Raw genomic sequence first — 14,073 nt, 5'->3', positions numbered from 1 at the left:
TCTCCGGATTCCAAATCAGCTGCCCGTGGGGCAGGATGGCGCGTTACTTGCAGCGGAGTAGCTGTGGACACCGGGGAGAAGGTCTGAGGGTGACCGCAGCTCTCGCACCCGGGCAGCTCCTCTATTCCGCGCTGCCCTATGCTTGCATTCCCTCCAAGAGAGCCAGAGGGTCCGTTTGCGAACACTGCTTTTCCAGGTACTGTGGCTGTCTCACTCGCGGGGTGTTGCACATGGACGAGGCTTGCCATGGACCGGTCACACTCTCGGTCGTGATGCTAACGTGCGCCTGCTTTGGTTCACCTCGCTGCGCAAGAAGTACCATGGTCTGAAATATACGATCTCAGACTTGTAGTTTGCAACTCACTCATGTGCTGGGGAAACTCAGCAGCCTTATAGAGTAAAAGGAAACTAACGTTTCGGGTCTGAGCCCTTCGTCAGAATAAGGAAACAAGGAGCCCTGAATAAAAGGTGGGGTGGGGGGAGACACAGGTTAACCGATAAGGAAGTGGGAGAAAAAACCTGAGATGGGGGGACTCTCTTGATAGGAGAAGGGTGGGAAGTGGGTGGGCAGCCGAAGGGAAGAGGAGAAGGGATGGGAAAAGAGAAGGGGTTTATCTTACATGTACATACACTTGAATGTAAATTGGAGATGTTGATGCTGTGTGGTTGGGGACTGCTCAGATGGAATGCATGATGTTGTTCATGGTGTTGTTGACCAGCTGAGTTCCTCCAGCATTTTGGTGTTTTTACTACAATCTCAGCCTGTTGCGCTCCTCTCTGCATGCTGATAGTCCTCTAATTTGTGGGTGGCCTTGGTTCGGCAGTATACCAGGCCATGTTTGTTATGTATTTGTGGTAACATATGGAGTCATGGTTTAATACAAGTTGAAGATGGTTCCCCCAGCGCACAATGTATGAGTGACAATGTCAGCACCCAGGGCATGATGTAATATGTACACAGATGTATTTACATAACAATGTTGGTCTGGCGAAGGTGTGTGGCATTGAAATGATTGACCGTTGCTATTACAGTGGACAGAGCGAAGGTGCTCAACGAAACGATCTCCCAATCTTCCCGATGTACAAGAGACAGCATGGACTGCAGTAAATGATCCCTGTCGATTCAAAAGTAGAGTTGCTTCACTTCGAAGGGCTGTTGGTGCAAATGCATAATTCCATGTGGTCACAAGGCCAAGATGGTGATGTGGGAAAGGATGAGTGGTCCATGGAGTCGTGGAGGGAGCAATCTGAACAGAATGCAGGTGGGAGAAGAGTGTGTGTCTGTTGGTGGGATCCTGTTGTAGGTGGCGGTTAATGTGTCGATAGATGGGAAGTGAGGTCAAGGGGAATTGTGTTGCATCTCGGGGCGGAAGGGGCCAGGGCAGATGTGCGGGAAATAGAGCAGATGTTGGTGAGGATTGAGTTTTTGGCAGATGATGGGAAGCCACGTTTTCTGAAGGAGTTCATCAAAGTTTAGAATGATTGTCAGAGGACATGACATCACGTAAAACCCTGAGATTATTTTCCTGGTGGATCTGAATTTTCACTAATTGTAGTGGGGAAAAAAAAACTACTCAAGAACCCTGGTGATGCGAGTCTTGCTGCACCTATACCTCTTTTTTGATGGCAGCAGCGAGAACAAAGCATGTCCTGGTGGTGTGGATCCTTGACAGCAGCATTCCATGTAGATTTCTTAATGGTTTTTACCTGTGACATACTAAGCTGTCTCCATACCAGGCTGTTGGGTATGCTTCCACACACATCTGTAGAAGTTGCCAAGGTTTTTGATGTCCTACCAGACCTTCGCAAATACCTGAGAAAGTAGAAGGGCTAACATCTGGATCGTACACCTCTGGTTTTTCCCTCCTGAAGTCCATCAACAGCTCCTTGGTTTGGTGAAATTGAGTGCGAGGTTGTTGTTGTTGTTGCACCATTCAGCCAAGTTTCCAATCTCCCTCCTGGATGCTGACTCATCTCAGATGTTCTAGAATGGAAGACCTCATCCTGGGAATTGAGAGAAAGAAATAGAATTCTGACAGGGAAAAGGGTGGGAAGAGGTGTTGGCAAGATTACTGTGGGAGTTGATGGGTTTATAAAAAAAAAATGTATCTGGATGGTTTGTCTCCTGAGATGGAAAATGAGATGAAGAAAGGAGTGTTGCCATAGATGAACCAAGTGAATATGATGATGTCAGGGTGGAAGTCAGCAGCAAAGTGGGTAAAGTTGACAAACTTTATCACGGGGGTGCAGGAGGCTGCACCAAAGTCATGGAGGAAGAGTCGATGTGTTTTACCTGCATACACTTCCGTGTACCATATATACTTGAGTAATAGTTGATCCCATGTCATGGTTAGCCAGGGAACTGGAAGTTGTTGAAGTGATTGAGAGCATGTGAAGTATGTATCCCACCTCTGTCCAATTTTTTCCAAAAGGAGGTTGAGTGTTGCCTCTTCAATAAAGTTAATAAACACAAGCTAGAAATCTTAAATCTAAAGAAAACACTGGAGGAAAAGTGCTCAGCAGGTTAGACTTGTATTTGGGGAGGAGAAAGGTCAAAAATATGTTTATCAGAACTGGAACAAAAGCTTCTTTGATTTCAGGGAATGGGGAGGCCTCCGGTGAAACTCATAACTGCAGGGGCAAGATTATCCAGAGAATTAGTGGATAGGAGAGTAAGAACACGGACAAAAAAAAAATGCAAGAGTTGTGCAGTGAACTGGAATTTGCTGTCTATGTATTGTTCAGAGGGCCGGCTCTACCCTCACCTATCCCAATATAAACCCTGGTTTTCCCGCCTTGCAAGTCTCTGGGTTCAATTAGTTGCATTACAAGTTGAGAAATGGAGAGCAGGAAGGCATGTCCAGCAGGTCAGACTGGGTGTGGCCTCCAGTCCCAAGGAAAATTATATATTTAAAAAAAAGTAGAAATTAAATGACAAACAAGATGAGCCAATGTCGTGGATGGATAACGAATACAGATGGAAATCAAGTGGCTTGAAGTTATAGAAGTGCGCTTGAACAATCTTAAATGCATTCATGGAATTATAGTTTTTACAGAATCCTTTCCACAGTACACCTGTAGAAGCTTTCTAGAGTCTTTGGTGTCATTTTATTTAGACATATAGCACAACAACAGGCCATTTCAGCACCCGAGTCCATGCTGCCCAATTTACCCCCCAATGAACCTACACCCCCGGCACCTTTTTTAACGGTGGGAGGAAACCCACTCAGACACCGAGAGAACATACAAGCTCCTTACAGACAGCACAGGATTCAAACTCCAATCCAATTCTGATCAGCATCAAGCTGTTTGGCCAAGAGAAAGACATGACCATTATCATTTAATTGAATTATTCCCACCTTCAAGAACTTCCAGTATCAGTGTTTGTGAATTTTTTTTCCTGCCCTTTTCTCTAACAACTCTGCAAAAGGAGACCACCAATTTCTACAGCTCCTCATTCATTTTGTGATAATTTTAAACTGATGGTCTCTTTTTCACTGACACCACAACCAAAGGAAGTACTTGAGGTGATGCAACACTGTTTACTTTTACTTGGTTACTGGCCCGCCTTCCCTCAGTGACTCCACCCTCTGGAATCCCCTAATAAAGGCAGTTAAGCCAAATCCCTCCCTCAGTACGAGTCCTGGGATCAGGCCAGGAGCATGGTCCAAGTGTTATGGTATTAAAAGCCAGCAGCTCCAGCCTTTTGGTAATTATTGATAGTGTATCGGTATTGTAGTCCCTTTTAAATTAATTTAATTGAAACACTTCATTGCTGCAAAAACCTGCATGAAATGAGCTCTGGGACCACAAAAATGCTCGTGCAGCCTCGTATAATATACCATTATTTTACATCCCTGGCAGCATCCTGTAAACCCACGATGAATATGTAACTATTGCATACTTTCTGTAGAAGAAAACCCTAAATGCCCATAACTATGTTTGGGTAGAATTTATTTTCTTTTCCTATTTCTCTTGATTTTAATTTGATTCTTTTGAGAGGGTTAGATTAAATGCTCACAATGTATACACATGTCTATCTTTAAATTTTTAATGAATACAATCATGCTTGTTCCCCTTACCCTGTCCCACTTGTGAATTTCATTATGTTGCCTTGTGTAAAATGATCATGTATGCATCCTCAAAAATGTTTTAGTGAATACTTGTTCAAATTAATTTGCTTTCTTTTTAATTAAAAAAAAAACTAATTTATAATGTGCCTATCTCTGGTAAAACTAAATCTCATCACAAAATCCCACTTGCCCTTCACGATGTGAGAATTTCAGTGGCTTGTGGAATATTGATTGTGTTGATGTGAGAACAGAATGAAATAGAAACTGGCTTTCTTCTTGTATGAGGGATTAGCAAATACTGTAATCTAACATGTTCATTGTTATAACAGATTTTTGGAACTGGATTTGAATCCCAAATGGTCTTGTGAAATTAGCACTTGTTTCTCTGCACTGAAAGTTGAGTAGTGTGGTATATCTGATAAGGTTGTTGCCTTGCAGTGCCAGTGATCCAGGTTAAATTCTTCAAGATTCAAGACTTTTTTTTATTTTCAGGATATACGATGTTGCATGAAATTTCCTTTAGTCTACTGCAAAGCAGACAAAAATTCGCAATCAGCAGAAATTGCCCAGTGCCCCTTATAGTCAGGTTGCGAGCAACCCGTACTTACGAACGGGCTGCTCCCCAGTTCACACATGTGCATTGTGCCCCATTCATTCCTGGGTGTGAACACCTCTGCAGATCAATCCTAAAAATCTTCATGCTGATCAATCATGTTGAAGGCTCGCCAGCCGCTGTACTTGGTGAGGAGTTTGAGAAGATTTGGTATGTCACCAACAGCTTCTTCCTCTCTGCCATCAGTTTTCTGAATGGACTTGCAAATTTCTACAGGTGTATCCTGGAGAGCATGCTGATTGGTTGCATCACTTTGGTATGGAGGTGGAAATTCACAGGACAGGGAGAGGACAGAGTTGGGAACTTGGCCAGCGCCATCACAGGCATCAGTTTTCACTCCATTAGGACATACACAAGAATAAGTGCCTTGATTGGTCTGAAATCTGCCGTAATAGTGTTCGAAAATTGATTAATGCTAGATTGGCGATGATTAATTATAGTTTTGTACATCAATTATATTTAACACCTGAAAAATTAAAAAAATTTGGTTTTAGTAAGTCAGATCTTTGTTTTCGTTGTGATCAGGTTTCTGGTACTTTTTTACATGCTGTTTGGTTGTGTGATCGGTTACAACAATTTTGGAAAGGTATTCAATCTGTATTTAATAATCTATATAATCTTCATATTGTATTAGACCCTGATATATTTTTATTAGGGAATATGCAACCGTTGATTGATTTAGAATTAGATAATTACCAGATCTCTTTTATTTACTTAGCGCTGGCAGTGGCCAAGAAATGTATAGCGATTACTTGGAAGAATAGGAATGTATTGTCTTTAGATAGGTGGTATTCAGAGATGAAGTTTTGTTTGGTTATGGAAAGAATATCTTTTTCTACACAAGATAAGATGTCTTTTTACGAGTTAAAGTCGACCCCATTTATTGATTATATACAATTTAAATAAGTTTGAATTAATCATTTTTTTTCTTTAAAAAAAAACTTTTTTAAATTATATTTTTTCTATATATATGTTTTTTCTTTTTTAGTTTTTTAAAATTATTAGCTGGTTTTTTTCATTTAAGTTCTTTTTGTTTTTGTTTTTTCATATATTATATAATAAAAATTTTTTTGATTAATAATTAATACTTAATTAATATTTTTTGTTTTTTTTATATATATTGATCTTTTAAAGATATATATATATTTTTATTATACTAATAGTATTAATTCTTCACTCTTTATTGTGGGGGTGGGGAAGGGGGTTTAGGGGTTAAAAATAGTTTTTTTTTAGTCTTAGTTTTTAGTTGTTAGGGGGAGATGCCGAGATTGGTATTGTATTAACTATGTTACTTTGTACTGGTATTACTTTATTTTGTATTTTTTCTGCACGTGAATTACTTACTTTCTTCATATGTTAAAATTAATAAATAAAGTTTTGAAAAAAAAAGAATAAATGCCTTGAGAAACCAGACTCTATCATCAAGGGTTCTCACCACCCACGTCATGCCCTCTTTACTCTGCTGCCATCAGGAAGGATGAACATCCACTAAGGTACAAAAACAGCTTCTTCCTCTCTGTCATCAGTTTTCTGAATGGACAGTGAACCACAGACACCAACTCATTCCCAACCCCCCCCCCCCCCCCCCATTTTTGCAGTAGTTTATTTATTGAAAATAGTGTATTTGGAAGTGTAATCTATAGCAATTTTGTCCATGTAATACACATTAATTGCTGCCACAAAATGAGTTTTGTGGCACGTGTTCATGACAATAAATTCTAATTCCTTGTCAAGAGTACATACTGAACATCAACTACACTCATGAGATTCTTTTTCCTGCGGGCCAAGCAGAATTTGTAATGACTACAGTTTGGCATTTAACACCATCAACCCCTCAAAACTGATCAACAAACTGCAAGATGTGGGAGTTCACACCCCACTGTGTAATTGGATCATGGATTTCATCATCTCCAGACCTCTATCAGTGAAGGTTAATAAGAACATCTTCTCCACAATCTCCATCAGTAATGGAGCATCAGTACTGCATTCTTAGCCTCTACTCACTTGACACCTACAACTGTATAGCTCCATATGACCATAACACCATCTATAAATCTTCTGATAATACCACGGTAGTGGGTTGTTTCAAGGAAGGGATGAGTCAGCACATAGGATGGAGATTGAAAACTTGGCAGGATGGTCCAACAACAACCTCGTACTCAATGTCACCAAAACTAGGGAGCTGATTGTTGACTTCAAGAAACAAAATCCAGTAATCATCGGGGGATCAGAGGTGGAGAGCGTGAGCAAATTTAAGTTCTTGGAAGTCACTATCTCAGAGGATCTTTTCCGGACCCAACATATGAATGGCATCATGAAGAAAGCATGTCAGAGCTCTTTTTCCTGCCGCCGATGAGGAGAACAGCCAAATCACACTATGGTTGAAAAGATTTGTGCTGTGAAGCACCATCCTCAGTTGTGTGGCAGTGTCCAGATTTAAGCCTGTTAGTCTCTTGAATGGCAGGGTGTAACTGAAAACCGTGTTTCAGGATGAAGCAGCTTGCTCGAGAAGATTGGTGCTTTCAGCTCAAGGTGGAAGCAAAGGGAATATTGCTGAGAACAACATTCTACTGATGAGATTACAATCCATGAGTAAACACTGCTGATACAATCTGGATGTTGCAAGCCAGCTATTGCTATTTGAGTAGACAGTGTTGAAGGTATCTGTATGCTGGAGAAATTCATCCAAGAAGCTTTCAAGAGTATTCCTAAATAAATCTGCAACACGTGCTACCTGTCAATAAAGACATCCAATTTGAATCCTGTACTGTTATACAAATAAAATTTGGATAATGTGCAGTTTAAATAAAAATAAAAAGCACGTCAGCGCCTCTACTTCCTCAGGAGTTTTCGAAGGCTTAGGATGACACCAGAAACCCTGATGTGGAACGTGTGCTTGACTGGTCTGTGCATCTTAGTCTGGTATGAAAACACCAATCCTCCTGAGTGTAAAGCCCTCTAAAAGATATTGGACACAGCCCAGGACATTAGAGGCAAAACCCTTCCCACTGCTGATTAGATCTACAGGGGATGCTGCCATCAGAGAGCAGCAGCAAACATCAAAGACCCACACCACCCAGCCCATGCTCTGTTCTCGCTGCTGCCATCGGGAAAGAGGTATAGGTACCACAAGACTCACACCACCAGGTTCTGGAACACCTGCTACCCCTTCACCATCAGACTCCTCAACAACAAACTCAATCAGGGACTCGTTTAAGGACTTACTTATGCACTTCATTGATTTTCTTTTCTCTCTGTATTGCAGTCAGTTTGTTTGAATTTGTTTGCTGTTTACAATTCTTTGTTTACATGTTTTACACAATGTACAGTTTTTTTTTTGTACTACCAATTAGTAGTAATTCTGCTGTGCCCACAGGAAAAAGGAATCTCAGGGATGTATGTGATGTACTCTGACAATAAATCTGAAATCTAGTAACTGTATTCAAAGAAAAATGTATATAAAGAAAGAAATGCAAACAAACTGCAAATACAGAAATATAAATATTCAGAAAAATCAAGAGCAAAGGTTTTTATCCTTGAATGAGTCTCTGAATGAGCCTGAGGGGGCAGCAACTATTCTTGAACCTTGAGGTAGGAGCCCTGTGGCACCTTTACCTCCTTCCTATGGTGGCAGCAAGAACAGATGGCAGCTGAGCTGACCAGCAAGTCTGAAAGGAAAGACTAGGCGAATGATTACGACGATGGAAAAGATGGGATTACTTGACAAATGAAATTTATAGTTGGAGGCCAAGGAAGTCGATGAGGTACTAAATGAGTACTTTACATCAGTCTTCACAGGGAGAAGAAGGGCATGGAGGACAGTGAGAGAGCGTATAATGTGGGGAATACTAATGCGATGGGGCATTTTGAGATCAATAAAGAGATGGTGCTGGGTCTTATGAAAGTGGATAAGCCCCTGGGGCCTGCCGGGATATATCCCATACCGTTGAAAGAGATGTGAATAGATTGCAGAGGTTGACGAAGATCTTTGTATCATCACTTGCCACAATGAGGTGCGAGAGGACTGGAGGCTAGATATTGTTTCTTTGTTCATGATGGTAAAGAATAATAATCCAAGAAATTGTTTCACAGTGAGCTTTGCATTAGTGATGGAGAACTGATTAGAAAGGATCCATGTGTTTAAGGTGTGGAAGGTTAAAGGAGATTTGCAGGGCAGGCTTTTTATACAGAAGGTGGTCAGCCCCTGGAATGGGCTGCCAAGAGGAGACTGATGATGGAATGCATCAAAGCACATCTCCCAGAGACACTGGACGCATTTCAATTCGCTGATGGACTAAATTGCTCCACTGATGATGCCTTGTCCCGTCACTCTGTCCTGATGCCTCGGGTGCACTGTTGCTATTCATTGACTTCAGCTCAGCATTTAACACAATCACTCACCAGAGGCCGGTGGAGAAGCTGTCCTCGCTGGGACTCAACACTCCTCTCTGTAACTGAATTCTGGACTTCCTAACGGAAAGACCACATCCATCTGGATTGGTAGCAGAATGTCCAGCACCATCACATTGAGCACTGGCGCACCATGGGGCTGTAAGCTCAGTCTGCTACTGTTCATGCTACTTACCCATGACTATATTGCCAAATCTAGCTTCAACAGAGTCCTCAAATTAGCAGATGATGCAACAGAAGTTGGCCTCGTGCAACATCAATGAGTTGCACAACAGAGAAGAGATGGAAAATCTCATGATGTGGTGTGAGAAGAACAACCTGAGTCAACGTGGATAAGACATGATCACGGACTTCAGGAGGAACAGCAGTTACCACCCTCCACTACACATTAATTCTCATAGTAGTGTGCACCAAATTCTTTGGTGCCCACTTAAGAAGTGGCCTATCCTGGACGCACAACATCTCATCACTTGTCATAAGACGCACGAGTGGCTGCACTTAATGAGAAGACTGACGCGGGCAAGATTACTGGCCTCCGTTCTGTTATCTTTCTACAGGAGTTCTATTGAGAGCATCCTGTCCAGATGCATCACAGTGTGGTATAGTTGCTGGCAAGCAGTGGATTGCAGGTCAATCCACAAGATCATAAGAGCAGCAGAGAGGATCACGGGGGTGAACATCTTACCCCTCCGCAACCCATCAATGTGATCGATCAGGATCATTGTTTGAAGAGGGCGTATAAAATTGTTGAGGATCCCTGTCGCCCTGCACACAGCATCTTTTGGTTACTGCCGTTGGGAAAGAGATACAGGAGGATCAGAACCAGCACCACCAGGCTGAGGAACAGCTTCTCCCCATGGTTAGTGAGAATGCTGAACGATTGAATGAACTACTCATCCAAACCCTCTGAGACTTCACTATTAATTAAACAATATTTATTTCTTTTTCTGCATGCCTATATGTACTGCATATGTTATCTTGTGCATGCATGCTTTCACACTGAGGACCAGAGAATGCTGCTTTGTTAGGTTGTACTTGTACAATCAGTCGATGATAACCTTAAGCTTGGTGTAAACAGATAAAATAGTCACATTGAAGAGGCTGCGAGATAGACACAAGAATATGGGAAGAATGGTAGAGATATGTATCATGTGCAAGCAGCGTGGTCAGCATAGGCCTCGTGGTCTGAAGGCCCTATTTCTTGTGCTGCATGTACTGTTCTACGTTATGTATCTAAATACCTTAAAATATCTGTATCTTACTTTACTGACTTCTGAGGAAGAGAATTTGAAGGGCACTCAATCAGATTTGCAGAACAGATACAGACTCTCAGCTTAACTCGTCCTTGTGATCAAGTTGTCAATGTTAGCTATATTTGGCCTATATCTCTCTTAAGCATGCCTATCCTTGAACCCGTGTATATGTCTTTTAAGCATTGTAATTATCCCTGCCTCTACCATTTTGCCTGGCAGGTTGTTCCGTATGCCCATCTGTGAAGAAGGTGGCCCTCAGTTCCATTTCAACTCTTCCCCTGTTACAGGTTTTATATATGTATGTGTGTGTGTGTGTGTGTGTGTGTGTGTGTGTGTGTGTGTGTGTGTGTGTGTGTGTGTGTGTGTGTGTGTGTGTGTGTGTGTGTGTGTGTGTGTGTGTGTGTGTGTTTAAAAGAGATTATGGGAGTTTAGTGCAGGTCACTTCACAAAAGGCACTTCATTTAAATTACAAGGTTCTGGTTGGCTTTGCAAAAGACAATGAAACTGCTTTGGAAAGAGTTTCAAAAGCAGGTGCGAATGGAAAATTCCAGGCCGAAGTGCTGATAAGATCTTTCAAAGATGGGACTTGGAGCCTTGGGAGAGGTTTCGGTTCTTACAAGCAAAGAGAGGGGAAAAAAAACACAGGATTCTTCAGTTGTACAGTAACAGTTGAGTCTGCAGCATGGCAAGCTGGCAGCTTGTTGAAAACCCCATTTTGAAGATGGGTTGTGAGTTCCGCCTGTTCAAACCTTTGTAGTCCTTACAAGAGGAAATGGCTGGCCAGATTGTTTCTCTTGAAATAAGGGAAACAAGAGGAACCCTGTGGTGAGCTGGAAGAAGAGGTTATCATTTGGAAAACCCATGATGGGGCAAGTTTCTTTGACAAGACATTGAAGTGACTGATTGGAGGAAATCAGTTTGTGTGTGTCCAACGAGCAACAAATCTCTCTCTGAAATCAGCAAGAATCTTCTTGAGTGGTAACCATTTAACTTTAAGCAGCAGAGCCTGGTGGAGATTCCTAAATATTAAATTCTCTGCACAGTATGAGAATTGCTTGATACCAGTGAACTTGGAGGAGGAGTGAGATTGGACTGTGAATCAAAGAACTTTCCTGACCATATGCACATAGCATACACGTGCGTTTAGAATTAGGAGGGTGTTAAGTTAATAGTAATGTTAAAGTTTGATCTTGTTATTATGTTTAAAGAAAATTAAAAGCAAATTTTGTTTAAGTAACATTGTCTTGATGAATTTCTATTGCTGCTGGGTTTTGAAATCCTCTGGGCTCGTAACACCCTTCTCATCTTCAATCTATGCCCAAGACAATAGCTATTTACATTATAAACATCCCAAGTTTTATGGATATGGACTTCTATAAGGAAACTCCTCAGTCTCTTAAAACTTGCAGGGCAAAAAGTTTCACTTCTCCTATGTGAAATAGGGTAACTCCTTATTTTTAGACAGCTTTTCCCACAAGTGGAACTCTATTCTATTCAACTCTTCCTCGTAGGACAACCCATTAATTCCAACTATTAGTTTTGTAATTCTCTACATTGTTTCCACAGAGTTAACATTTTCTTTCCTAATATGGAGACCAGCGCTGCCCTCCAGATGTAGTCTCAACAATGCCCTTTATAACTGAAGCAAAGGCACCCTCTTGTTGTATTGGAGTCCTCTGTCAAAATATAATAACTTTGCTAATTAGCTGTGATACCTGCTTTTTGTGCATCATTGCACTGGCTCATGCTGATCATTCTGCACCTCCGAGCTCTGTCATCTCTCACCATTTAGATCATGTTTTTCATTTTATTTTAGCTCCCATAATCTCTGTTTGATATATTTCTTCACGCAAAGGGTGGTTGGGATGTGGAATAAGCTTCCGGCAGAGGTGGTTGAAGCAGGGACATTATTTACATTTAAGGAAAGACTGGATAATTACATGGAGGGGAAAGAATTGGAGGGGTCTGGACCAGGTGCTGGTCAGTGGGACTAGGAGGTTGGGGATTTGTTCCGCCATGGACTAGTAGGGCCAAACTGGCCTGTTCTGTGCTGTATATGGTTATATTTTTTGTTGAATATGCAGAGATATAGATGGGTTAAGGTCTGGGGAATGGAGTACAATGTTGGTAAATGTGAGGTCCTTCACATTGGAAGGAAATATGGAAGATCAGACTATTCCTGTACTTCAAGGGCAACCAAATGCAGCATGGTGCTGTGCAGAAGGACTTGGGGGTGCTGGTGCGTGAATCACAAAAGGTGAGTTTGCAGGGGCCGCGGGCTATCAGGAAGGCAAATGGAATGTTGCCATTGGTTTCGGAGGTTTAGGAGGTACTGGTGAGGCTGCATTTGGAGGACTCTATGCAGCTCTGGCCGTCTAAATTTCAACAGAGGTTGTACTTTGAAAGATAACATGTATTTCATTGCCATTGGGAGTCCTGAGTTTGTGTCGGGTACGAATGCTCACTTTTGTCTTTGCTTTTGTACTTTGGATTGTTGGAAGAAAGAAAGGTCATCTGCAGGATGAACAGAACTGTCTCTTCCAGCCGTCAGGTGGCAGTATTGTCATGCGTTACAAGGGTAGGAGAGCAGAGGTCCTGCTATAACCACTTTAACTCTTGTTTTGTGTCTGGGAGATTTATTTGTAATTGAGCAGTGTAATGGTGAAAAGATGTGCAAATGAGTTATATTACTATTATAGACCTTGGCATTTGATCCCCAGTAAATCTGATGTATTGGTAGAAAAGAGAAATTGAGGCTAAAATTCCAGGGGTTATGAACTGTAGAGCAAACAGCAAGTTCAACTGGTTAATGCTAGCTGTCATGAGAGGATCTAACTCTTTTAATCCTATTCTTGCCCAGTTTCCTTTAAATCATGAAACGGGTCGAATATTTGCATTTCCCCTATCATTGACCTTGTTTCAGTGGCCACTAGTGGCCTGATTTTAATGTTGATGCTTGCTTTGATTCACTGTAGGCAAAGTCCTGAGAACAGGTCAGCTGCCTGTCTTGTGAGATCTGGTATCTGAATCAAGGATCACCTGAGCTTGAGAGGGAGAAGAAGCAGAATTTTTAAATCTCCACTTTCTCGAATGGCTTGGGGCATTAAACTTTAATAAAATGGCTTTATGCAGAGTGAGTTAATAAATAATGTTCGTGGGGATCTATTCTGTGAACCGATGAGATGTAGACCTTTGACTGCTAATGTTACGCAGGACCTGATTAGATTGCAGTGCAGAGGAGGCTGTGGTGGAGGCCTGAGGGAAGGGAGAAAGATGGAAGTGAGGGGCAGAATATATTGGGGTATTTGAGCAGAAATTGTGGAGTTGATGGGGAAGATCACCATGCGTTGATGTGACCATTGTTTATTCACGAGTAAAAACACAAGGGGTTTCAAGGAGAATCTTAATCCAAGGAGTAGTCAGCAAAAACACTGAAATGCTGGAGGAACTCAAGTGGATTGTCAGCGTCCATAGGAGACAAGATATATTGCCGATGTTTCGGGCCTGAGGTCTTTTTCAAAGAATAAGCTGAATGAGGGGAAAAAAAAAACAGGAAATATCAGAATACAGACAATACTGGCTGGGGGAAGGAATCCAGACCAATAAAAGGTGTTTAACTCAGTATTATGTGAAGTATTGGTGATGAAGAGCATGTATTTAAATCAGTGGTGCAAAGTTCAGCATGAGGATTACATCTGGTCATTATTTCTTGCCTGGCCCAGAA

At 41.6% G+C, this 14,073-nt stretch overlaps 1 protein-coding gene across 1 annotated transcript in view; it reads left to right on the top strand.

Moving 5' to 3' along the window:
* smyd3 (SET and MYND domain containing 3) overlaps positions 1-14,073 on the top strand; it is a 949,011-nt gene continuing 934,938 nt past the window's right edge. Inside the window, exon 1 of the mRNA XM_069930861.1 lies at positions 1-196. Coding sequence (XP_069786962.1) covers positions 36-196 — 161 coding nt within the window. The 5' untranslated portion in view covers positions 1-35. The remainder of the gene's footprint in view (positions 197-14,073) is intronic.

The sequence above is a fragment of the Narcine bancroftii genome, chromosome 4 (genome assembly GCF_036971445.1).
Source record: "Narcine bancroftii isolate sNarBan1 chromosome 4, sNarBan1.hap1, whole genome shotgun sequence".
Classification (NCBI taxonomy): Eukaryota; Metazoa; Chordata; class Chondrichthyes; order Torpediniformes; family Narcinidae; genus Narcine; species Narcine bancroftii.
Note: the sequence above shows the minus strand (reverse complement) of the source record. Positions and strands in the feature narration are given on the sequence as shown.